The 24,022-nt window shown below is 44.6% G+C and overlaps 2 protein-coding genes across 4 annotated transcripts in view; both read left to right on the top strand.

Annotated features, from left to right (window-relative positions):
• Window positions 1–1,254: 1,254 nt before the first annotated feature.
• Window positions 1,255–8,774, top strand: adnpb (activity-dependent neuroprotector homeobox b). Of its 2 annotated transcripts, none has more exons than XM_071371822.1 (4): window positions 1,255–1,346; window positions 4,053–4,168; window positions 4,485–4,577; window positions 4,714–8,774. In XM_071371822.1, exons 2-4 carry the CDS (start codon window positions 4,061–4,063, stop codon window positions 7,639–7,641), a joined length of 3,129 nt encoding a protein of 1,042 aa, XP_071227923.1. In that variant the 5' UTR covers window positions 1,255–1,346; window positions 4,053–4,060; the 3' UTR covers window positions 7,642–8,774. The 2 variants fall into 2 exon arrangements, with proteins under 2 accessions (XP_071227923.1, XP_071227922.1); XM_071371821.1 differs by lacking the exon at window positions 1,255–1,346 and adding an exon at window positions 1,469–1,898.
• Window positions 8,775–13,431: 4,657 nt separating this feature from the next.
• The window catches only part of LOC139557256 (partitioning defective 6 homolog beta-like), a 38,444-nt gene continuing 27,853 nt past the window's right edge, over window positions 13,432–24,022 (top strand). Inside the window, exons 1-2 of one of the 2 annotated variants that reach the window (XM_071371812.1) lie at window positions 13,432–13,795; window positions 17,917–18,139. In XM_071371812.1, coding sequence (XP_071227913.1) covers window positions 13,733–13,795; window positions 17,917–18,139 — 286 coding nt within the window. In that variant the 5' untranslated portion in view covers window positions 13,432–13,732. Of the gene's footprint in view, window positions 13,796–13,818; window positions 14,066–17,916; window positions 18,140–24,022 lie in introns of those variants that run through there. The other variant, XM_071371813.1, reaches the window with a different exon arrangement.

Genomic DNA, 24,022 nt, shown 5'->3' with positions numbered 1-24,022 from the left:
ACTTTTAAAACAATGACTAGAGAGAGAGACTCGACAAATACAGCGAAGGGACAGTGTCGGTGATTCGGGTGAGAGGCAGCTTCACCGCTGCTCCCTCCCTTTCCTCAGACTGACCATCAGATGCAGGAAATCAGTCCAGAAATATAATTGCAAAATGGTCTGAAAAGAACAACATTGGAAAGGCAATTTAAGCTTAGCCAATATGCATTGATTATGTATTGGGCCTATCGCCTACTGCACAAACCTCATTGCTACGTAACTGTTTTTAATTGGTTAATATTGCATAGGCTTACGTTTGTAAAACAAATCTGAGCGGTAGGTCTCGGCTTGCATTTTGACTCAAAATGGTCTCGCTTTGGATAAAAGCTTGATTTAGAAAAGGTTGGTGACCACTGGCCTGTAGCTTATTTATTTTATGCTAATAAGGTGAATTTATTGACATATAAAGACCTATTCATTAACCAGAAGAGCAACTTGGCTGATAAACATTTTTTTTGTCACTCGGGTCCAATTTTTTTAATTTTACCAGGCAAGTCAGTTAAGAACAAATTCTTATTTTCAATGACAGCCCATTGGGTTAACTGCCTTGTTCAGAGGCAGAACGGCAGATTTTGACCTTGTTAGCTCGGGGATTTGATCTTGCAACCTTTTGGTTACCAGTCCAATGCTCTAACCACTAGGCTACGTGCCGCCCCAATGGGTCTGGTCTAGACCCAGACCCATTTGGGTACGGGTCTAGGTCCCCCTTTTAAATAATGATCGGGTCCGTCCGGGTCTGATTGTCCTCAGGTCCGTTCGGGTCCGGATCCGAGAATACCTCTACTTGGAAGACAAGCCATGCACAGCAAAGAGCTGAGAGACCTCCAAGGAGGCCATGTTATACTATCCATGTCATGCTATCACCCATCAATTGAAATCCAGTATTCACATGATGAGGTCTCTCCATCCACCCCCACCCCAATCTCGCCAAGGGGCCCATGCTAAAATGGACAGAGAACAATATGCTCTCAGGCTTGGTAGCTGCCCAGTCTCTAAGGAAAGTAGTCCCGGTGAGTTAAGTGCCAGCATAGAACAGCGCCACCTACTGTTCTCATAGCACTCTGACATTGGGCAAGTGCAAAGGCACTGTGTTAGTACTGAGGCACTGTATACATCCGACCCTCTGCAGGGGAGGGCGCCAGTTGTAGCTAGTCCTAACGCATGCGTTCACGCTCAACTAGAGGGCGCCTCCTGTTGGTTCAATCTGGTAATTGCAGATCGAGCTTGTTTACCCCAATCCCCCAGGCATAGAATTTGACAGACGTTGAAGAACGACCGAGGCCAAAATCTGAGGCCTGTCTTGCACGGTAAGAGAGACTTGATTACCACACAGTAATTTAGTTTTATAAGTCTCGACTCATTTTGATATCACAATTAGCTTTTTATGCTAATCAAACATATGTCACTTCCGCCCTTTCAATTGCGCCATTTTGGATAGGGCAGTTTATAGTCTAGGATGGGTGTATTGTCTTTATAGGGAAGAGATGGGTATGCATTATTATCAGTAAACAGTCACAGAGTTTACACCGTTTTGGATGAGGGGTAACTACGTCGTAATATTTAAAACAACGCTACTTTATCTTTTCCTGCAATGGGCATTTTCGATGTTTATCTAGCTAAATGAGTTCCAGCGGCACTTCATCCCCGGCATCCGAGAAGGATACTCTGTGTCGGATAGTGAGAGGAGTCGAGCTCACTCACGGTGTGGTGTGACCGCTTGGAGAGTAGACGGCAAGGCGGTTTTCCCAGCTGCTTATTTGGAGGAATAGGAGGGGACGTGAGAGTGCCCAACGATTTGTCTCACCGTTTCTCGTAATTGAAATCATTTACACCAACGGGACCACCGTATTTCAAACCAGGTAAACTCGTCACACTCCGCTTTTCATACAACCTCGCTAGCTAGGAGGGTTAACTACGATGATGCGTTGCCGCTATTCGTTCCTCGCTAAGGTCGGCGAACAATGTAGACTTAAGCTTTATGTATTGATGATAACAAATTAAACAGTATTACGTGGAGTGTTATGATACCGTATATCGTAAGTTGTCGGTGACATAGTGCCACTTTTGGCCAGCTAAACTTGGGCACCGAGTAGCGCTCAAAATCAGCACCTACTGAAGAGCTCGTGCGGGGCTCCTTTCTAGTACTCATGTAGCAGCTGCTAGCTCACTGTGTTTTACTTGCGCTTCCCTTTGTGGTGGGTGATTAGCTACTGAGAGGAAGCAATCAGCTATCGTTCTGGTAACAGTATTACCAAGTCAGACGTTATTAAGGTGTAGAACCATGAGGTATGATTCACGTAATAGCTAATCGTGTAAGAAATAATTGTATCCTCTTTCATTGGTCGACCAGATAGCCACCCATATACGATATTCATCATTGACTTCAATCAAAGCCATCATTTAGCCAAATTGAAGGAGGGAGACGATAGCTCGTAACCTACTCTAACGTCACTCTCCTAGTTAATAGACACATTTGACCTTTATCAAATGTAATGGTATTTTTCCCCCATTATTTAAAATATAACTGAACCCGGTGTTATAATCTAGCTGGCAGCTAACTGGTACGTTAGTCAGACTCATTCAGCAACTTGCCTACAGCGTGTGTATAGGTGACAAGGAGTTGTGATCTGCAGGTCGCACATTTGATTTTGAATGTTGTAACACAAGTGACGTCAGATGGCTAAGTAGTCTCACCTCACGTTATTCACCTCACAATTATCATAATGGCTATCTGATATGTTGCCAGCAACTTTTACAAGGTGTCAACATAGTCTTCGAGGTTGGTTTTATACTGGTACTCTGTTGATTTAACCATATGTTCCCATGGTTCCTGTGTGAGGGCCATCAGGAGAAACAATGTGGTGATCCTGATTGAACCTTTTGGTCATTTAGATAGGTGTTCTACTTAAATGCCAACTCCCTTCCTTTTGGTGTGTGTATGGTCATAGGTAACAATTTGCTAAAAGAGGGTATGACTGATACAATCAACTTTTATTTTTGTAAACAATGTGAGTTTGGAGGATCTTATGGTGACCAGAGGGAATGTCGTCATTGTTGCTTTGAGGACAGAACACACTGAAAGATTTTTTTTTAGATAGTCTATATTTTACCCATTAGGCCTATCTCCTTTTGTGCTATCCTCCTCTTCCTCTCCTCCTCTTCCTCTCGCCTCAGCTGTAGAGAGTGGCTATTCTCTGCCAGCTACCCACCCAGCCCCCACTCCCCTCCCCCCCAAAAAATACACTGCAGACATATTGTAAATGTTGGGCTCTGCTGCTGACTCAATAGGAGGCGCCATTCCGTGATTGCAGAGAGGCTGCAAAAAGGGGGCAGGCAGAGCAATGGAAGCCTTACATAATGGAGGCGGAGCTGTCCTCTAGCGCCATCTACAAGCGATGGGAGAAAGCAGAGGAGGGAGTAAGCCCAACCAGCAAGGCAGACAGACAGCCAGCCAGACAGCATTCAGCTCAGCAGCACTGTACCATAGTTGCATCTTCTGGAACATACAACTAGAGCTATGACATCACTGGATAGGGGAAGAGTGTTTGGTCTCATGCTGCTTGTCACTAAAGCATCTAGTCCTATCTGACCTTTGACCTGAGTAGAGAATCCATTCTGCAGTGTTTTGATTGTTTAGCGTTGACTGGAATATAAAACAAACCAATCAGTCCAGACAGACATAAAGATGGTGGTAGGGTCATTATGGATAGACATGATGAGTAATGCTGCTGAGGAAAACCATTGATGGTTTTATGAGGAAAGGTGACTGACAGACAGCTGGTTCTCTTGTGGCCTTTTCCCCCCCATAGATGCACTAGTCACTCCAGTGATTATGTTAATGTGACTCGAGTGTAATTCTTGGGGGGGGGGGGGGGTGTTTCGGTCACCCAGGATAACACTAAGGTTTTTGTGTTGGGTCTGCGGAACTCTGCTCTCTACAACAATGCTTAGTACATATGTTGACCTACCTGACCTCACCTATTAGTCACACCTGTGTCCCTCCCTTCTCCAAGTGGCCAGTATGTTCCAGCTCCCGGTCAACAACCTGGGCAGCTTACGGAAAGCCAGAAGAAATGTCAAGCGGGTTCTGGGAGACATCGGCCTGGAGTTTTGTAAAGACCATATTGAGGTGAGCAGCACATGGAGTTCTATTATCTGTGAATGAGCATCATTCCTTTGACCATACTGGTTTTTCAAACATGAAGAAGTAATAGCTCATTAAACAATCAGTCATTGTTTCAGCCATCAACACAGGAGTTGTCAAATTTCTCATGTTTATGATGTCCATCACTTTGTCAGTTTGATGTTATATTAAACCCAGTCCACAACCATAATAACATTCCCAAAGGTTGTGGCCTTTATAACCCGTCCTAGCAAATCACCTCTATCTGACTTGATTTTTATTGATGTATATATTAATTGTGATTGTAATTCTCTCCCCTTAGGACTACAAAGACTATGTCCCTAATGAGTTCTACATCAAGCACACCACCTGGGATGATGTGTGTATGTGGGATCCTTCACTGACCAAAGCCCAGGTGAGTGGCTCACTGGAACCCACTGTTCATTGTATTGTTATTGTGTCTGCTTATTTTCAATAAATTATGTATTTACATTTGATAAACATCAACAACTGACTTGCCGCTGTCGTCTTATTTTCCCCTTGTTTCCCAGGACTACAGATCAAAGCCTTTCTGTTGTTCCGGCTGCCCCTTCTCCTCCAAGTTCTTCTCAGCGTACAAGAGCCACTTCCGCAATGTCCACAGTGAGGACTTCGAGAGCCGCATCCTGCTTAACTGCCCCTACTGCACCTACAATGGGAACAAGAAGACCCTGGAGACGCACATCAAGCTGTTCCACATGCCCAACAACGTGGTGCGACAGGGCCCCGGAGGCATGCAGGGGCTGAAGGATGGCATGCAGCTGGGCAAGAGGCCTGGAGAGAGCATCGAGCAGGCGGTGTACTACTGCAAGAAGTGTACCTACAGGGACCCGCTTTACAACGTGGTGCGCAAGCACATCTACAGAGAACACTTTCAGCATGTGGCCGCACCCTACCTGATTAAGCCTGGGGAAAAGACCACACCTAACGGTGCTGCAGCAGGTGCGGGCACAGGGAACACAGACAGCAGCAGCAACACCAATGTCAATGCTAACAGCAACACCATCCACTGCAAGCGCTGCCTCTTTGTGCTACGCACCTATGAGGCACTCGTGCAGCATGTTATTGAGGACCACGAGCGCATTGGTTACCAGGTGACTGCCATGATTGGTCACACAAACGTGGTGGTGCCACGGGTCAAGCCTGTCATCATGGTATCCCCCAAGCCGGGGGAAAAGACGGTCATTGGTGTAGGACCCAAAGGTCAGCTGGTGACCACCATAGTGGGGGGAGTCCGCTCCCTTCCCACCCAGCAGCTCAGCAGGATCGTCATCCCAAAGTCAGGCCTAAGCTCAACGGGACTCCTGTCTGGGTCTCACCTGAAGCAGGGGGCTTTTGGGTTAAAGAGCGGGACAACTCAGTCCTTCTCTATAGGCGGGCAGCAGGTGAGAATCACTCTACCCGGCAACGCACAGGTCTCTGTGCCCCAGCATTCGCAGGCTGCCAAACAGAACCTCCCTGGTGGCTTGCGGAGCCCCATAGTGGTGAGTTCCTCCTCGTCTACACTCAAGCCCACCCAGCTGAACTCCCGGGTCCAGGCAGCTGCCACCACGGTGGCCTCAGTCACGGCCAAGGGGAAGGGAGGCACTTCAGTCCTGGGCACGTCTTACACCCAGAAGTGGAAGATCTGCACTATCTGCAACGAGCTGTTCCCTGAGAATGTGTACAGCTCGCACTTTGAGAAGGAGCACAAGGCGGAGAAGGTCCCTGCAGTAGCCAACTACATCATGAAGATCCACAACTTCACCAGCAAGTGTCTGTACTGCAACCGCTACCTGCCCAGCGACACACTCCTCAACCACATGCTGATCCACGGCCTGTCCTGCCCGCACTGCCGCGCCACCTTCAACGACGTGGAGAAAATTGTGGCACACATGCGACAGTCCCACCCGGACGAGACGGTGGGGCCGCGCACTGACTCCCCTCTGACTTTTGACCTCACTCTGCAGCAGGGCAACCCCAAGAATGTCCAGCTGATTGTCACCACCTACAACATGAGAGACGCACCAGAGGAGTCAGTGGCCTTCCATGCCCAGAGTGCCTCCTCTTCCACACAAACTGGCAAGAGGACAGTGCCCAGCCAACCCCCAAAGATGCCCTCTGAATCCGAAGATGGTTCGCCTCCCAAGAGTGCACCTCAGGCGGCCGTGCCATACAAGAAAGACGTGGGCAAGACTCTGTGCCCGCTGTGCTTCTCCATCCTCAAGGGCCCCATCTCTGATGCACTGGCACACCACTTGAGAGAGAGGCACCAGGTTATCCAAACAGTGCACCCAGTGGAGAAAAAACTCACCTACAAATGTATCCACTGCTTGGGTGTGTACACAAGCAACATGACTGCCTCCACCATCACACTGCACCTGGTGCACTGCCGTGGTGTGGGAAAGACCCAGAACGGGCAAGACAACAGGCCTGCACCCTCTCCCAGGGTCTCCCAGGCTCAGGGCACTGCCCTCAAACGGGCTGGCTTTGAGAACTGTGACCCTAACGACCCAAAGCGCCGTAAGCTGCTGCCTGGAGAGCATGAGGGCTCTGCGGCTTTTGTAGAGAACCCAGACGATCCTGTCAACCTGGTCCTTGACCCCAAAGGCCACGAGGATGAGTCGTACGAGGCGCGGAAAGCCTTCCTGACGCAGTACTTTAACCGTGAACCCTACCCAATGCGTAGGGAGGTGGAGAAGCTAGCCGCCAGTCTGTGGTTGTGGAAGTCTGACATCTCCAGCCACTTCACCAACCGCAGGAGGATATGCACGCGGGACTGTGAGACCCAGAAGGCCAAGGTGTTGCTCGGCTTCAACATGCGGGAGGTCAGTCGGCTCAGCCACGAACTGACCTTTGACCCTGAGTGCTTGTCTGAGGGCAAAGAAAGTGGAGAGGCATTAGAGAGGCGGACGTCTAGGACGTGTATTGGGCGGTCTGAGCAGGCCATCCTGCGCGTAGAGAGAGCTGCGGATAACGATGGTACTACACTCCAGGAGGGTACGCCAGCAGGGTCTGACAGTGGGGCCAGTGCCACCACCCAGCCCAACGGTGGTGCCAAGAGTGACCAAAACAAGATAATCAAAAGCACCTTAAAACAGAGAGGGCCACAGTATCTCTCAGAGCCCATCGCTATTGACTCAGACAGCAATGAGGATGAAATGGATGATGGTGACGAAGAGGATGATGAAACTGGAGTAGTAGAACTGAATTCCACGGGTAATGACAGGCTGGCTACAGAGGGAGAGGTGTCAGGGACAGGAGCCCACTCCAGCTCAGACCTAGAGGGTATGGAGGATGGGTTAGAGGAGGATGAGGAGGAAGAAGAGGGTCATGTTGAGAATGGATATGGCTCCTCGGCGTTGCCGGAGAGACCGGTTAAAGGGAAGGAAGCTATTGCCAAACTGGGACACTCGGAAAGTGGAAAAACAAGTGTCCAACTCGGCAAGCAGCAGGTCTGACTAATGGACACGCACACATAAACAAATAACACGCACACAGATAAGTTACTAACATTTGATCCATGCCAACAACTCTGCCTCACCAGAACTCTAGAGCTGGAAATGGTCAATGGTGACATGAGGGACAACAAGGGGAGAGTGTTAAGGAGAGCTTCCCTTTTCACTTCAACAAGCCATCCAATGGCGTTTGGTCAAGTCAAAAGCCAATTGAAGCTGCTCTGCAGTGAGAAGTAGTTAGGAGTGACATAAGATTTGTGAACAAAGATTAAACTTTTCCTCCAGGGGGAAAAAAAAGAAAACACTGAAGATGCACCAAACGATAGGAAATGGGTTGCCTTCTATTTACTTTACTACAAAATTCAAATAAGTACTTATTCTTGTCCAATTGGCCACAAGTTACAGTGTGGCAAAAACATTTGAGTCATTACGAGTTACTAGGTTTGAAGTAAAACTAGACTATCCCAAATGTTTCATGTAGTCATGCAGGAATAGCTCATGTATATTTGTACAGTCTTTTAGACATGTTTGGAGAGAAGTTGCTGTAGATCTACTCATACAATATTAGCTATTCTTTCTGTATACAAGCTAGCCTCGTATGTTCTACATTGGTTCGCTAGACGATAGATGTCGCTTTGGTGGCTGGTATTTTCTGTATGTTTTTGTTTATTTTTTTAATAAAACCATTACATTTTTGCTAAATAATATATCTATATATAAATGCAAATTTAAATGAACATAATCGATTGCTTTAGTTTTTCGTTCTTTGCTGACGATTGATTGATTGTACTTTTTTATTTGCAGTAATAACTTTGGTTCTATTGAAAAAACTGTTTCTCATATCTTTATCCTCCCATTTGGTTAGAGTAAAGGGGCATTTCAACTGTTCTCTGTAGCCCTGTGTTTGTAGTCTAGATTGTACTTGCTTTGTCTCTTTTCATGTACCTACCTTTTACTTATTTTCCCCCCCGAGAATGGATGTTTGCTGTCGCCTGTGAAACTGAGAGAGCATTTGCTATTAATTACTTTTCTGTGGGTTTTAATTTGTGATCTTCAATTTGTGTATTTGTTTTTGTTTTACATTTTTCACTTATGAACAATAAAGTGCTATATTGTGCTTCTCACAGTTCTCCTAATCTTGCCCCCCCCCCCATTTCCTTTGTCTTATTCTCTTTCATGTGACACACCCCTTTACGGAGACTATTTTCTGTTTCAAGAAGAAGCACCACAAGTTAGGTGTTCCAAATGAAACCCACAAGCAGGACAGTCACTGGTGGTGACATCCTGTTATCACAGGTATTTATAGAGAATCTTAAACAAGGTTTAGGTGTGTAATATATGGGGTTCCAATGCTTTGTGAATTGTTTTATTTCACCTGGAACAGAATCCACATGTTGGCTATGTGAGCTATGCTAGTCTGTGAAAGTGACTGGAGAATGATGTATCTGAACTAAATGCACAAATTGGTGAGATGTTGATGAGAAGTCAACAGTTGGGCTCAGAAGAGAATGCATGTATTAGGCTAACCCATTGCTGAGGCGCACCATCTACTCCTATGTGTATCAATCAGGTGCCAAACCAAAACACAGTGACTGAATCCTATTGACTACCTTTGTTTGATTGTGTTGTCGTGATCATTTAAATATGAGGAAATCATTATGTTACAAATGCGGGGGTGTATTGTGCTTATGTTCCATACCATAGATAGGCTGACAGTCACTTGCCTCCTGGTAGGAAGGATATAAAATGGAGTGAAATTGCCCCTCTAAAGAGAGAGAGCACCCTCTCCCTTGCTGGCTTCCTCAGTGTTGCTATGCTGGTATGAGGAGCAGCAGTGAGGGAGGGAGGGAGTGGCAGGGGGAGGCTGAAGTGAGGCGGGGGAGGCTGGAAGAGAGGCCTAGCAGACTGGGGGACGTGGAGGCCTCATCTGCAGTGCTGTGAGCAGCAGGAGCGCTAAGCAGATTGAGGGGGAAGGGAGACTGAGCGAGAGAGGGGGGAGGAAGGGAGACTAAACGAGAGAGGGGAAGGGAGAAAGGGAGGCAGACAGGCAGGCGAGGGGGGAAGGGAAGGGTGTGAGAAAGGGAGGGAGACAGGCGAGAAGGAAGGTGAGGAATGAAGAGGGAGGGAGGGAGAAAAAGAGAGGGAGGGGAGAATGGGAGTGAAGGGGGAGCAGAGAACGGAAGGGAGACTGGGAGGGAGGGGGAGGGGAAGGGAGTAAGGTGGTGAGGAAATGGAGCTATGACTGGCGCCCCCTGGAGTTAGAGACTAGCTTTTGTCTCTGTAATGTCTCTAGTGTTAGACAGCACTGCAAGCATTGAGACAAGTGCATCAAAGGTTAGGGACAGTCAGCAGAGGTATTTTTGACGTTAAAGCATAGGGCAAAAATGCCACAGGGGATGGGGGGACATGTACCCCCAATATTCAGAACAGGTCGATTTCTTTAAGATAAAAAATACGTTATAAACAATAGTAAAATGTGTAGAATTGCAGGAAATAAGCTTTAACGGTCGACTTTGGGCACGAAAAACAGTCCAACTCCACCTTTTCCCAGTTTTCAAATCTGTGGGGGTTCATCGATGTGTCATCCTGGTCATGCCCGCCCCGATTTAGCTTGTTCGTTAGCTAAGCTAGCCACTTGTAGCTAGCCAGTAACTCCACTATATTTTGATGTCATTTCAAAGGATTTGTTTTTGAACGGAAGCTGTAGAGATCGGTAAGAAATGTCACTTCTGTAGCCAAATATCTTATTCATAATCTTCTGTTTTTAAGCATTAAATTACCTGGTATAATTAAGCAATAAGGCCCGAGGAGGTGTGGTGTATGGCAAATATACCACGGTTAAGGGTTGTTCTTATGCAATACGCGGAGTGCCTGGATACAGCCATTAGACGTGGAATATTAGCCGTGTACCACAAACATCTGAGGTTGCCTTCATGCTGTTATAAACTGGCTACTAACGTAATTAGAACAGTAAAGTCGATATTTAAAGTAACTGTCCAATCTTTCCAGATTTCTATGAAATTTGACCTATAATTAATTACAATATGAGTGAAATAGACTTGACAAAAATATAAAAACACAGAATGTAAAGTGTTGGTCCCATGTTTCATGAGCTGAAATAAAATATCCCTTTTCCATATGCACAAAAATCTTATTTGTCTCAAATTTTGTGTATACATTTTTTCACATCCCTGTTACTGAGAATTTCTCCTTTGCCAAGATAACCTATCCACCTGACAGGTGTGGCATATCAACAAAAAATAAATAAACTGCATGATCATTACACAGGTGTGCTTTGTGCTGGGGACAAATAAATGCCACTCTAAAACGTGCCGTTTTGTCACACAACACAATGTCACAGATGTCTCAAGTTTTGAGTGAGTGTGCAATTGACATGTTGACTGCAGGAATGTCCCCCAGGAATGCTCATTTCTCTACCATAAGCCGCCGCCAATGTCGTTTTAGAGAATTTGGCAGTAGACTCATCTGCCTGCTCGTTGTCCTCACCAGGATCTTGACCTGACTGCAGTTCGGCGTCATAACCGATTTCAGTGGGTAAATGTTCACCTTCGATGGCCACTGGCACACTGGAGAAGTGTGCTATTCACGGATGAATCCCAGGATCAACTGTACCGGGCAGATGGCAGACAGCGTATAGGGCGAGCAGTTTGCGGATGTCAACGTTGTGAACAGAGTGCGCCATGGTGGAGGTGGGGTTATGGTATGGGCAGGCGTAAGCTACGGACAACGAACACAGTTGCATCACCTCATGTTTCAGCATAATAATGCACAGCCCCATGTCGCAAGGATCTGTACACAATTCCTGGAAGCTGAAATTGTCCCGGTTCTTCCATGGCCTGCATATTCACCCATTGAGCATGTTTGGGAAGCTCTGGATTGACGTGTACGACAGCATGTTCCAGTTCCCGCCAATATCCAGCAACTTCGCACAGCCATTGAAGAGGATTGGGACAACATTCCACAGGCCCCAATCAACAGCCTGATCAACTCAATGCGAAGGACATGTGTCGCGCCGCATGAGGCAAATGGTTACACCAAATACTGACTGGTGTTAAGATCCACGACCCCTACATTTTAAAAAGTTATCTGTATTCCCAGTCATGTGAAATCCATAGATTAGGACCTAATGAATTAATTTCAATTGATTGATTTCCTTATATGAACTGTACCTCACTAAAATCTTTTAAATTGTTGTAGAGTGTAGTTTTCCTTCCAAAAAATTGTAATTAAGTATGTTAAAATCCATGTTTTCATGTTGTATATCTTTTAGTTGTCGCATTAACTGATTTCTATATTTGTATATGCATTTCTACAATTTAAAATTGGTTTGAGGTTTTTAAGTCATTGAAATGTGGAACTATTGACATTTTTTCATATTGGCCCATGCATATTGTGTAATTTATGCTACTGATGGTCCCTGACTATATCAAATGTCAAACCAAATGATCATGGGCATTACGATCTGGGTCGTATGCAGCTGCGCTCAGAATTGCTGATTTATTGGGCGCTGCCTGCCAGCTGTGGACATGTGGGCAGAATTGAAATAATGCCGCGTTCAAAACAACCGGGAACTCGGAAATCTCTGACTTCCTTGAGTTCAGGACAACTGGGAACTCAAAAAAAAACTAACTGTGACTGGGAAAAATCATTTTGAATGTCATCGTACTCAGAATTACAATTTGGGAAATCTGGCCTCTTTCTAGAGCTCGGACTTTCCGACATGAAGATCACTGACGTCATGACTTGACTTCGGTTTATCTGAGTTCCCAGTTGTCTTGAACGCAATGAACTCATCACAAACGCAACCCAAGGAAAACTGTTATGGTACCCTTCATTGCATGACATACCATTTTTTCCTGTCATCTTGCAAATCTCAGTTACTTTATGACCAAAATGTTCCTATTTACACATTGTAGTACATTTTGACACTAAAATAAATGTTTCGGACTCATATAATCAAGGTTACAGGCCGTTTTCAAATGAAAAGGTTGCTTTTTAGGAGCAGTCACTCTTTAATGCTGTCATGGTTTTCCCATTTCTAACAAAGCTTTACATCTTTATAGGGGATTCATATTAATGGCTCGATTGTCTCATCATCATGACAGTTGTCCAATTTCTTGTGAATCTTGGGACAGGGGCAGTGGAGCACACCATATTTGATAGAGAATCCAATGAAATACTGTAACAGGGGTAAATGGAAACATATTGCAGTAAGTGGGTTGAAGGGAACAATAAATACATTATGTTAGTTAGATGTGATATTATATCTCAAATCACAGTATTTGAAGACATTAAATAGATAAACCATACATATTCTGTGATGCTTCATACTGTACGTAAATTTGAAATAGCTGAATTTAATCTTTTGATGACAATTGTCTGCGCTAACACCAGATGGCCACAAGATATCGCAATTTCATAAGATACAAACAGTTAGGAGTTTGGGAAAGGAGTGGAGCAAACTCACCTTGGCCAAGGTGAATTTGTGAATGTTTATCTTTGATTTACTTTATAGACATAAATATATCACCTGTTGTTCTTAGGGCTATTTTGTTTGTACTAAAAACACTTTACCATTATAAAATACACTTGAGGCATTTATTCACAATTTAGGACATGCAGACAAACAGAAAAACAGTTAGACAAGATTATTTTATTATGTGGACAAGAGACAAACATTGATTTACTTTTTGGTTACGTCATATAAGCTAATACATTTTTACAGGTAAAAAGTGATCAAGATAAGTTGTACTTGATTCTTACTAGCGGGAACGCGCCTGTTGGGAACGAGTGCAGTTTCCTGGGTGCGTGAAAGCGTCACACAGGACAATGAAGTGGTTAGCTGGCGATGTGGCGAGTATGAGAAGATAAATTACAGCAGGTTGGTTGGCTGGCGTTGTCGCATTCTCGGAGGAGGACAACGCAAACGAGGGAATTAAAGTGTCTTATGAGGACACACAGATAACTGGAATACCTGTGTTGATATCATTTGGGATATAGGGGAGTGCGAAGGAGACGAGGGCAGCCCCGCGAGGGCAAGTGTGTGCTGCTGTGGCGGTCCTGCTAGCGAAAGATGAACAAGCACCACCGAGTGCCGAGCAACCGAACTCTGAGCTCCGTGGAGGTGAAGAGCAAGGTGCGTTGCTTGCAATATTAGCTAGCTAATTGCCAGTATAGAACAGCTACTATGTAACTATTGTATGAGTTATTGAAGGCTCCTAGCTTGCTACTTGCAAATGATGGCAAAAATTAGCCTGCAAAGTGGTTTGTCAGCAAGTTCTGTTGTAATTCAATTGTCTCGTCTGCGCCAGCTAGCTCTACCAGTTTGCTTGCTAGCTAACGCGTTAGTTGGCCAGCCAGTGATCTATCCAGCGAACGAACAAGTGTCGAATGTGGAATGAGGAAGGTATGTGTTGTTATCCAATGCATGGATGGATGTTTTACCACATTGTCTTATTTGTACGAATTAAATTATTACGCCGTGGTCGGAACCCTGTCAAAAGCTTTGGAGATTAGGCAATGTTGTGACTACCCAGCCACCCACGTAATGAGCGAATACTTGTCAACGAACCACACATTGCTGTGGTTGAGTTTGGACAATATGTTACACAATTTTATATGATCTGATTGGGTGAATGTTTATGTTTACAATGAACTAACTAAAATAAGCATAGTGAACAAGCTTCAAAAGCATCTGAGAGACACATCTGCGATTACATCGCCTACTGTCAGGTTGTTAATTAGGTTTGCTAATCGTTTATGAAGGTTGTTGGCCTAGAGCGCTGACAAGTCATTCAGCTGTTTAGTGCCGTGCGCAGGTGATAAAGGCACAAGTGATCTTGGTTCCTTCCGCATAGGATTGCTAATAGTAAACAAAAAAGTAATTGCGCAGTTTAGGTATATATTTCATACTTCTAAATAGCTACATTTTCCATTATTGGGATAATCCCAAAATGTAATATCCAGTGTCAATATTGGAATGTCACATAATAATAGTAGTAGTAGTAATAATAATGCAGGGTTCCCTTCATCCATTCAAAACACTAACTTTTTCAACAGCACATGTTATGAGATGTTGTCAAGACTACAGACATTAGTCTCATGAAAAGGATGACGGTGGTACCAATCCCCAGTTTCCCAATTTGTTTGTAGTCTTCAGCCTGATTAGACAATGGGGTGCTAATCAACCGTACAAACTCAGTCCCCCGCACTGTGCAGCAGTAACCACAACACTGCTAGTCGCTGGGGGCACCTTCGTAATGCAAAAAAGGGACGGCAGGGTCCAACCCTTGTCTTTCAACTCCAATGTTACACTTTGGCAACAGGCATTGCTCCAACCATGTCGAACAAATCGTGTTTGTGGTAGACTGCCCTCACTAATAGAGTACCACCAACAAGAGTTACTGTCACCAGTGTAATTGATTTGGTAGATTTCAGATAAGTATTTTTCCTATCATGCGACAGATGGGTGTGTGAGTCCCTATTTCTGTAATTATAGACTGCTATGACAAACACAGGCACAATCACACCCACATCTGCATTTTGAACATTTTAATTGATGCACAGATTGTACTCATTTTCACATACAAGCCAAAGACACATAATCAGAATTTGTACTAAATGAGTGATGCTCTGGTCTTCAAGACTCTACGTATCATATAGTGGTCGTGAGTCAATTGGTTGAGATTTATTTGATAAAAGGTTGAATTTTGTCTTTACTCTTATAAACCATAGAAACACATTGAATAACACATTCATAAATGGCAAACAATAATACATAAGGTCTTGAAGTGTCCTATATCAATGAGGTATAAGAGCTCAGGAAATATTGTATTTTCTTTGGACACATATTTAACCCCTTTGTTTGTTTGCACAAAACTACCCATATACAGTGCATTCGGGAAGTATTCAGAGCCCTTGACTTTTTCCACGTTGTTACGTAACAGTTTTATTCTAAAATTGATTAAAAAATGTCCCTTAATCTACACACAATACCCCATAATGACGAAGCTAAAACAGGTTTTTAGAAATGTTTGCAAATTTATGAAAAAAATAAAAACATTTCCATAATTATTCAGACCCTTTTCTCAGTACTTTGTTGAAGCACCTTTGGTAGCGATTACAGCCTCGAGTCTTCTTGGGTATGACGCTACAATCTTGGCACACCTGTATTTGGGGAATTTCTCCCATTTTTCTCTGCAGATCCTCTCCAGCTCTGTCAGGTTGGATGGGGAGTGTCTCTACACAGCTATTTTCAGGTCTCTCCAGAGATGTTTGATCGGGTTCAAGTCTGGAAAATTCAGGAAATTCAGAGACTTGTCCCGAAGCCACTCCTGCAATGTCTTGGCTGTGTGCTTAGGGTCGTTGTCCTGATGGAAGGTGAACCTTCACCCCAGTCTGAGGTCCTGAGCACTCTGGAGCAGGTTCATCTTTCCCTCGATCCTGACTGGTCTTCCAGTCCCTGCCGCTGAAAAACATCCCCACAGCATGATGCTGCAACCACCGTGATTCACTGTAGGGATGGCTGCCAGGTTTTGTCCAGACGTGATGCTTGGCATTCAGACCAAAAAGTTCAATCTTGGTATCAATCAGACCAGAGAATCTTGTTTCTCATGGTCTGATGGTCTTTAGGTGACTTTTGGCTAACTCCAAGTGGGCTGGCATGTGCCTTTTTACTGAGGAGTGGCTTCCGTCTGGTCACTCTACCATAGAGGAACTCTGGAGCTCTGTCAGTGACCATCGGGTTCTTGGTCACCTCCCTGACCAAGACCCTTCTCCCCCGATTGCTCAGTTTGGCCGGGCAGCCAGCTCTAGGAAGAGCCTTGGTGGTTCCAAACTTCTTCCCTTTAAGAATAATGGAGGCCACTTGGGGACCTTCAATGCTGCAGAAATGTTTTTGGTACCCTTTCCCACATCTGTGCCTCGACACAATCCTGTCTCGGAGCTCTACAGACAATTCCTTCGACCTCATGGCTTGGTTTTTGCTCTGACATTTACTGTCAACTGTGAGACCTTATATAGACAGGTGTGTGCCTTTCCAAATCATGGCCAATCAATTGAATTTATCACAGGTGGACTCCAATCAAGTTGTAGAAACATCTCAAGGATGATCAATGGAAACAGGATGCACCTGAGCTCAATTTCGAGTCTCATAGCAAAGGGTCTGAATACTTATGTAAATAAGGTATTTCTGTGTTTTATTTTTATTACATTTGCAAAACTTTCTTAACTTGTTTTCGCTTTGAAATTATAGGGTGTTGTGTGTAGTTTGACGAGGGAATAAAGAAAAATAATATTAGAATAAGGCTGTAATGTGGAAAAACTTAAGTGGTCTGAATACTTTCTGAAGCACTGTACTACCATTCGTTTGTATAAGTTACCTTCAGACGAGTCCCGTGACACTTGTCGTGGAGAGAACACCACCGTTTTTAGGATGTCTCATGGTCTGACAAACACCTCTGTAGCTCGGCCACCTTCCACAGCAGATGCGAAAGGTTGATATAGGTGGATTGAGATGCAGCCGTGCTTATTAAACTGACGGATTTTGCTAGGGATTTATTTATGTTACTTATACAGAACAAAAATATGAACTCAACATATAAAGTGTTGGTCCCATGTTTCATGAGCTGAAATAAGATATTCCAGAAATGTTCCATCCTCAAAATTGCTTATTTCTCTCAAATTTTGTGCACAAATTTGTATACACCCCTAGTAGTGAGCGTTTCTCCTTTACCAATATGATCCATCCACCTGACAGGTGTGGCATATCAAGAAGCCAATTTAAACTGCATGATCATTAAACAGGTGCATGTTGTGCGGGGGACAAAAGGCCACTCTAAAATGTCCAGTTTTGTCACAACACAATGCCACAGATGTCTCAAGTTTTGAGGGAGAGTGTAATTGGCATGCTGACTGCAGGAATGTCCACCAGAGCTGTTGCCAGAGAATTTAATGTTAATTTCTCTACCATAAGCCGCCTCATGTCGTTTTAGAGAATTTTTTTATAATGCGTCCAACCGGCCTCACAACAGCAGACCACATGTAACCACGCCAGCCCAGGACCTCATTTTTGTTCAGTGTAGATTTGACTTATTTACTTATTCTAACCACTGTGTAATGTTTTTCTGCTTTGTCGAAACTGTTTGCTGCAAAATTCTTTCTACAAACACCAAGGTCATTATCCTTCCTCCTATCCAATCTTTTAACTGCGGTCTGTCTCTGTCTGTTTCTGTCTGTTCGCATTCCTATATGTCCCAGTTTGGGGCCGAATTCCGTCGGTTCTCCCTGGACCGGTCGAAGCCGGGCAGATTTGATGAGTTCTATGGACTCCTGCAGCACGTGCACCGGATCCCCAACGTGGACCTGCTGGTGGGTTACGCCGACGTCCACGGCGACCTGTTGCCAATAAACAACAATGACAACTACTACAAGGCCATCTCTGTGGCTAGCCCGCTGCTACGGCTCTTCCTGCAGAGGAAAGGTAAGAAAGGATCAATCAAGTTTATTTTACATCCAAAAGCAAGCAATGCAGGGGCAGGAGCACAGTGTCTACGAAACACTGCCTTGAAGGTAGGAACATAGGAAGAAACCTAGAAAGGAACCAGGCTCCGAGGGGTGGCCAGTCCTCTTCTGGCTATACCGTGTAGAGAAGGATCGCACAGTGCCAGGGGGCAGGTCAGCATGAGGCAGAGGGAAGGATTATTTTTCAATGTTTATCTTTTTTTTTATTGTAACTCTTTACTGCTACTTGAACTTCTTCTATGGTGATTGTAGTGAATTGCTTACTTGATATTTAAAAAAACAACAAGCTCTGTCATGTGAGATTCAAATCAAATGTTATTAGTCACATGTGCCGAATACAACAGGTTACAGTGGAATGCTTACTTACGAGCCCCTAACCAACAATGCTGTTTAAAAAAATACGGATAAGAAATAAAAGTAACGAGTAATTAAAGAGCAGCAGTAAAATAACATTAGCAAGACTATATACAGGGGGGTACCAGTACATTGTCAATGTGCGGGGGGCGTTGGTTAGTTGAGGTAATATGTATATGTAGGTAGAGTTATTAAAATGACTATACATAGATGATAACAACAGAGAGTAGCAGCGGGCGGGGGGGGCAGGCAATGCGAATATTCTGGGTAGCCATTTGATTAGATGTTCAGGAGTCTTGTGGCTTGGGGGTAGAAGCTGTTTAGAAGCCTCTTGGACCTAGACTTGTTTCTCCGGTACCACTTGCCGTGGCGGTAGCAGAGACAGCAGTCTATGATTAGGGTGGCTGGAGGCTTTGACAATTTTTAGGGCCTGCCTCTGACACCGCCTGGTATAGAGGTCCTGGATGGCAGGAAGCTTGGCCACAGTGATGTACTGGGCCGTTCGCACTACCCTCTGTAGTGCTTTGTGGTTGGAGGCCGAGCAGTTGCCATACCAGGCAGTGATGCAACCAGTCAGGATGCTCTCGTTGGTGCAGCTATAGAACCTTTTGAGGATCTGAGGACCCATGCCAAATCTTTTTAGTTTCCTGAGGGGGAATAGGCATAGATGTTATCTGCATATGAGAGTTTTCGTGCCCTCTTCACGACTGTCTTGGTGTCTTTGGACCATTCTAGTTTGTTGGTGATGTGGACACCAAGGAACTTGAAGCTCTCAATCTGCTCCACTGCAGCCTGTCGATGAGAATGGGGGTGTGCTCGGTCCTCTATTTCCTATAGTCCACAACATCCCCTTTGTCTTGATCACATTGAGGGAGAGGTTGTTGTCCTGGCACCACACGGCCAGGTCTCTGACCTCCTCCCTATAGGCTGCCTCGTTGTCGGTGATCAGGTCTACCACTCTTGTCATCGGCAAATTTAAGGATGGTGTTGGCGTCGTGCCTGGCCGTGCAGTCATGCGTGAACAGGGAGTACAGGAGGGGACTGAGCACGCCCCCTGATAGGCTCCTGTGTTGAGGAGCAGCATGGCAAATGTGTTGTTACCTACCCTTACCACCTGGGGGCGGCCCGTCAGGAAGTCCAGGATACAGTTGCAGGGGGAGGTGTTTAGTCCCAGGGTCCTTAGCTTTTTGATGAACACTATGATATTGAACGCTGCGCTGTAGTTAATGAATAGCATTCTCACGTAGGTGTTCCTTTTGTCCAGTTGGGAAAGGGCAGTGTGGAGTGCAGTAGAGATTGCATAATCTGTGGATCTGTTGGGGCAGTATGCAAATTGAAGTGGGTCTAGGGTTTCTGGGATAATGGTGTTGATGTGACCCATGACCAGCCTTTCAAAGCACTTCATGGCTACAGATGTGAGTGCTAAGGGTTGGTAGTCATTTAGGCAGGTTACCTTAGTGTTCTTGGGCACAGGCTGCTTAAAATATGTTGGTAGTACAGACTCGGACAGGGAGAGGTTGAAAATGTCAGTGAAGACACTTGCCAGTTGGTTAGCGCATGCTCACAGTACACATCCTGGTAATCCGTCTGGCCCTGAGGCCTTGTGAATGTTGACCTGTTTAAAGGTTTTACTCACATCTGCTGCGGAGAGCGGGATCACACAGTCTTCCGGAACAGCTGGTGCTCTTATGCATGTTTCAGTGTTATTTGCCTCGAAGCGAGCATAGAAGTAGTTTAGGTCGTCTGGGAGGCTCGTGTCACTGGGCAGCTCTCGGCTGTGCTTCCCTTTGTAGTCTGTAATAGTTTGCAAGCCCTGCCACATCCGACGAGCGTCAGAGCCGGTGTAGTACGAGTCAATCTTAGTCCTGTATTGACGCTGTGTCTGTTTGATGGTTCGTTGGAGGGCATAGCGGGATTTCTTATAAGTGTCTGGGTTAGAGTCCCGCTTCTTGAAAATGGCAGCTCTAGCCTTTAGCTCAGTTTGGATGTTGCCTGTAATTCATGGCTTCTGGTTGGGGTATGTACGTACGGTCACTGTGGGGACGACGTCATTGATGCACTTATTGATGAAGCCAGTGACTGATGTGGTGTACTCCTCAATGCCATCGGAAGAATCCCGGAACATATTCCATTCTGTGCTAGGAAAACAGTCCTGTAGCTTAGCATCTGCTTCATCTGACCACTTTTTTATTGATCTAGTCACTGGTGCTTCCTGCTTTAATTTATGCTTGGAAGTAGGAATCAGGAGGATAGAATTATGGTCAGATTTGCCAAATGAAGGGCAAGGGGGAGCTTTGTATGCATCTCTGTTTGTGGAGTAAAGGTGGTCCAGAGTACCCCCCCCCCCCCCCCCCCCCTTTGGTTGCACAGTTTACATGCTGATAGAAATTTGGTATTAAGGATTTAAGTTTCTGTGCATTAAAGGCCCCGGCTACTAGGAGCGGCGCCTCTGGGTGAGCGTTTTCTTGTTTGCTTATGGCGGAATACAGCTCATTCAATGCTGTCTTAGTGCCAGCCTCTGTCTGTGGTTGTATGTAAACAGCTAGGAAAAATACAGATGAAAACTCTCTAGGTAGATAGTGGGCTCTACAGCTTGTCATGAGATACTCTACCTCAGGTGCGCAATAGCTCAAGACTTCCTTAGATGTCGTGCACCAGCTGTTATTTTCAAAAATACCAATTCCGCTGCCCCTTGTCTTACCAGAAGCCACTGTTCTATCCTGCCGGTACAGCATATAACCTGCCAGCTGTATGTTGATAGTGTCGTCGTAGTTTAATCTTGCGCGTAGGTCGATTTTATTCTCCAAAGATTGCTCGTTTGCTAGCAGAATGGAAGGAAGTGAGGGTTTAGTCGATCGCCTACGAATTTTCAGAAGGCTGCCCGCCCTCTGGCCCCTTTTTTCTCCGCCGCCTCTTCACGCAAATCACGGGGATCTGGGCCTGTTCCCGAGAAAGCAGTATATCATTCGCGTCGGGCTCGTCAGACTCATTAAAGGGAAAACAAGGATTCTGCCAGTCCGTGTTGAGCAGTTGCAGTCCTGATGTCCAGAAGTTATTTTCAGTCATAAGAGACGGGAGAGGCAACATGATGTAAAAAATAAATAATTTATAAACAAACAAAAAAACACAATCGGTTGGGGACAGGTAAAACGTCAGCCTCCTTCTCCGACTCCATTGTTAGATTCCATGTGTGTAATGCCACAGTCTTTCCTCCATCTCCTGTGCTTTTTTTGTATTTTAGCTAACCCTTTTTCTAACCTAAACTTAATTATCCTAACCTGCTATGTTAATGATCATAACCCGCTTAAGTTTTCCTAAACCTGCTACAAAAAGTCAATTTTGACAAAAGCTGTACCCTTCTAGACAAAACAAATGAAATTTTCTCTTACTTCATGTAGCTAACACATTCATGCTTCGCTTATTCCTCTCTGATTTATAAGATACTGTTGCCCAAACAACATGCTGATTTAGACCTACACCAGCACTGGTATCAGGATGTATTAGCTAGCTACATTTGCTCGGACTCAGTACATTTATTAGCTAGCTGTCTGGCTAGCAAGCTAACTAGCGGTTAGCATTAGCCGTTGATATGATTTATTTTAGCCACAACTTGCTAAGAAAAGACAAACTAGCTGTTTGCAGACTGTAAGATACAAAAACTAATAGTGTAATTATAGAATGTGTGTGGATTTATATTAAGAAGCGAAGTGGAAAGCAGCATCGTTGTCATCAAATCGAGCTTTATTTATACAACACATATCAGACATGGAATGCAACGCAATGTGCTTTACATGAAGAAACTGAAAATAAAAGCTGAAATATTTACTACACAACAAACATAAGATAAAAAAACTAAATGTATAGGGGTGCACAATCCTGGATTGATTTAAAAACCAATAGAAGAATCTTAAAATTAATTCTACAACTCCGTCAGCCAGTGCAGAGAACATAAAACCGGTGTAATGTGTGAACTCCTTCTGGTCTTGGTCAGTACCCTTGGTCCAGCATTCTGTATGTTTTGCAGTTGATCAATGGCTTTCTTGGGTAGACCAGACAGGAGAGCCTTACAGTAGTCAAGCCTGCTTGTAATAAAAGCATGGATGAGTCTCTCTCTGTATCCGCCTGAGAGAGAAATGGCCGAACCTTGGCAATGTTCCTCAGGTGGTAAGAAGCTATTTTGGTCACATTCCTAATGTGTGATCCAAAATTTTGTTCAGAATCTAGAATTACACCTAGGTTTTTTTTACCTGGTGTCTTGTCTTTATTGTCTGTGAATTCAGATGTGCGGCTAGATTCTCTCTCTGCTTTGGCTCCAACAATAAGTACCTTGGTCTTGTCTTGATTTAGCTGACGGAAGTTGTGAGCCATCCAAGTATTTAAATCACTAGTATAAGAATTGATCTGTGGAGCTAAAATCCTCTGGTGACATAGAAATGTAAAGTTGTGTATCGTCTGCGTATCAGAGAAAGTCAATGCTGTGCTTTCCAATAACGCTGCCAAAGGGGTAACATATATAAACTGAACTGTACCGGGCCTGAGAGACTGTACCGGCCTTGGAGATTGTCAAATTGCTAAGAGCTGAAGAATCTAAATAACTTTTCTTCAGAAGGGGTTTCACCATTTTTAGTGCAGTGGGGAAAGTGCCTGAGAACAGAGTGATTTAACAGTGGCTTGCACTTCTTCAGATATGCAATTAAAAACGTTTGAAGTAGGTGGAGGGGATAGGATCAAGAAGGCAGGTTAGCTTAAGTTGTGATATCACTTTCCTGAGCATGTCTGTCAATCAGCGAAAATAAATCCATAGTGCCTTTGTGTGGTAGGCTAGGGCACATATCATCAAACTTCTCATCAGGTCTCGCTTGACTGATACCCAGCCTAATGTTGGTTATCTTATCTCTGAAATATGCTGCAAACTCATCACATTTAGATGTGGAGGAAAGTTCACAGGTTTGCAGGGGTAGGATTTGATCAGGCCATCAATGGTCGAGAAGAGCACTCAAATTATTAATCGTGATCAAGTTAGAAAAAGGAGCCCGTCTGGCATTTTTAATTGCCTTGTTAATATGTGACAAGTTGCTCTCTCAGTATATCATAATAGACCTGCAACTTTGACTTTCTCCACTTCATCAACATATTGTTGCATCTGCTGCATTTATCATGCAGACTGAAAAGGGAACGATCAACATGATCTCGTGGTCAAGCCACTGAGGTATAATAAGAACTGGAGACAGTGTCCAAAATATCTGACTGTTTAAGGTAATCTACTCATGTTCGCATACACCGATTCATGAACCGTCTATATCCGGGTTGCATCTGGTTTATACGGACCATCATTGCATGCGCACTAGCACTCATTGCGCACAGGGAGCAGTGAGCGCAGCAACAACATCACGTCATTCAAAAACATGGCCGACATTATATGAATATAACATTTTCATATCTTTGGCTGTGAATGCTGGATTTGATAAGATCCTGGCCCCTTGAGTCG

Source organism: Salvelinus alpinus, chromosome 28 (genome assembly GCF_045679555.1).
Source record: "Salvelinus alpinus chromosome 28, SLU_Salpinus.1, whole genome shotgun sequence".
NCBI classification, from domain to species: domain Eukaryota; kingdom Metazoa; phylum Chordata; class Actinopteri; order Salmoniformes; family Salmonidae; genus Salvelinus; species Salvelinus alpinus.
Note: the sequence above shows the minus strand (reverse complement) of the source record. Positions and strands in the feature narration are given on the sequence as shown.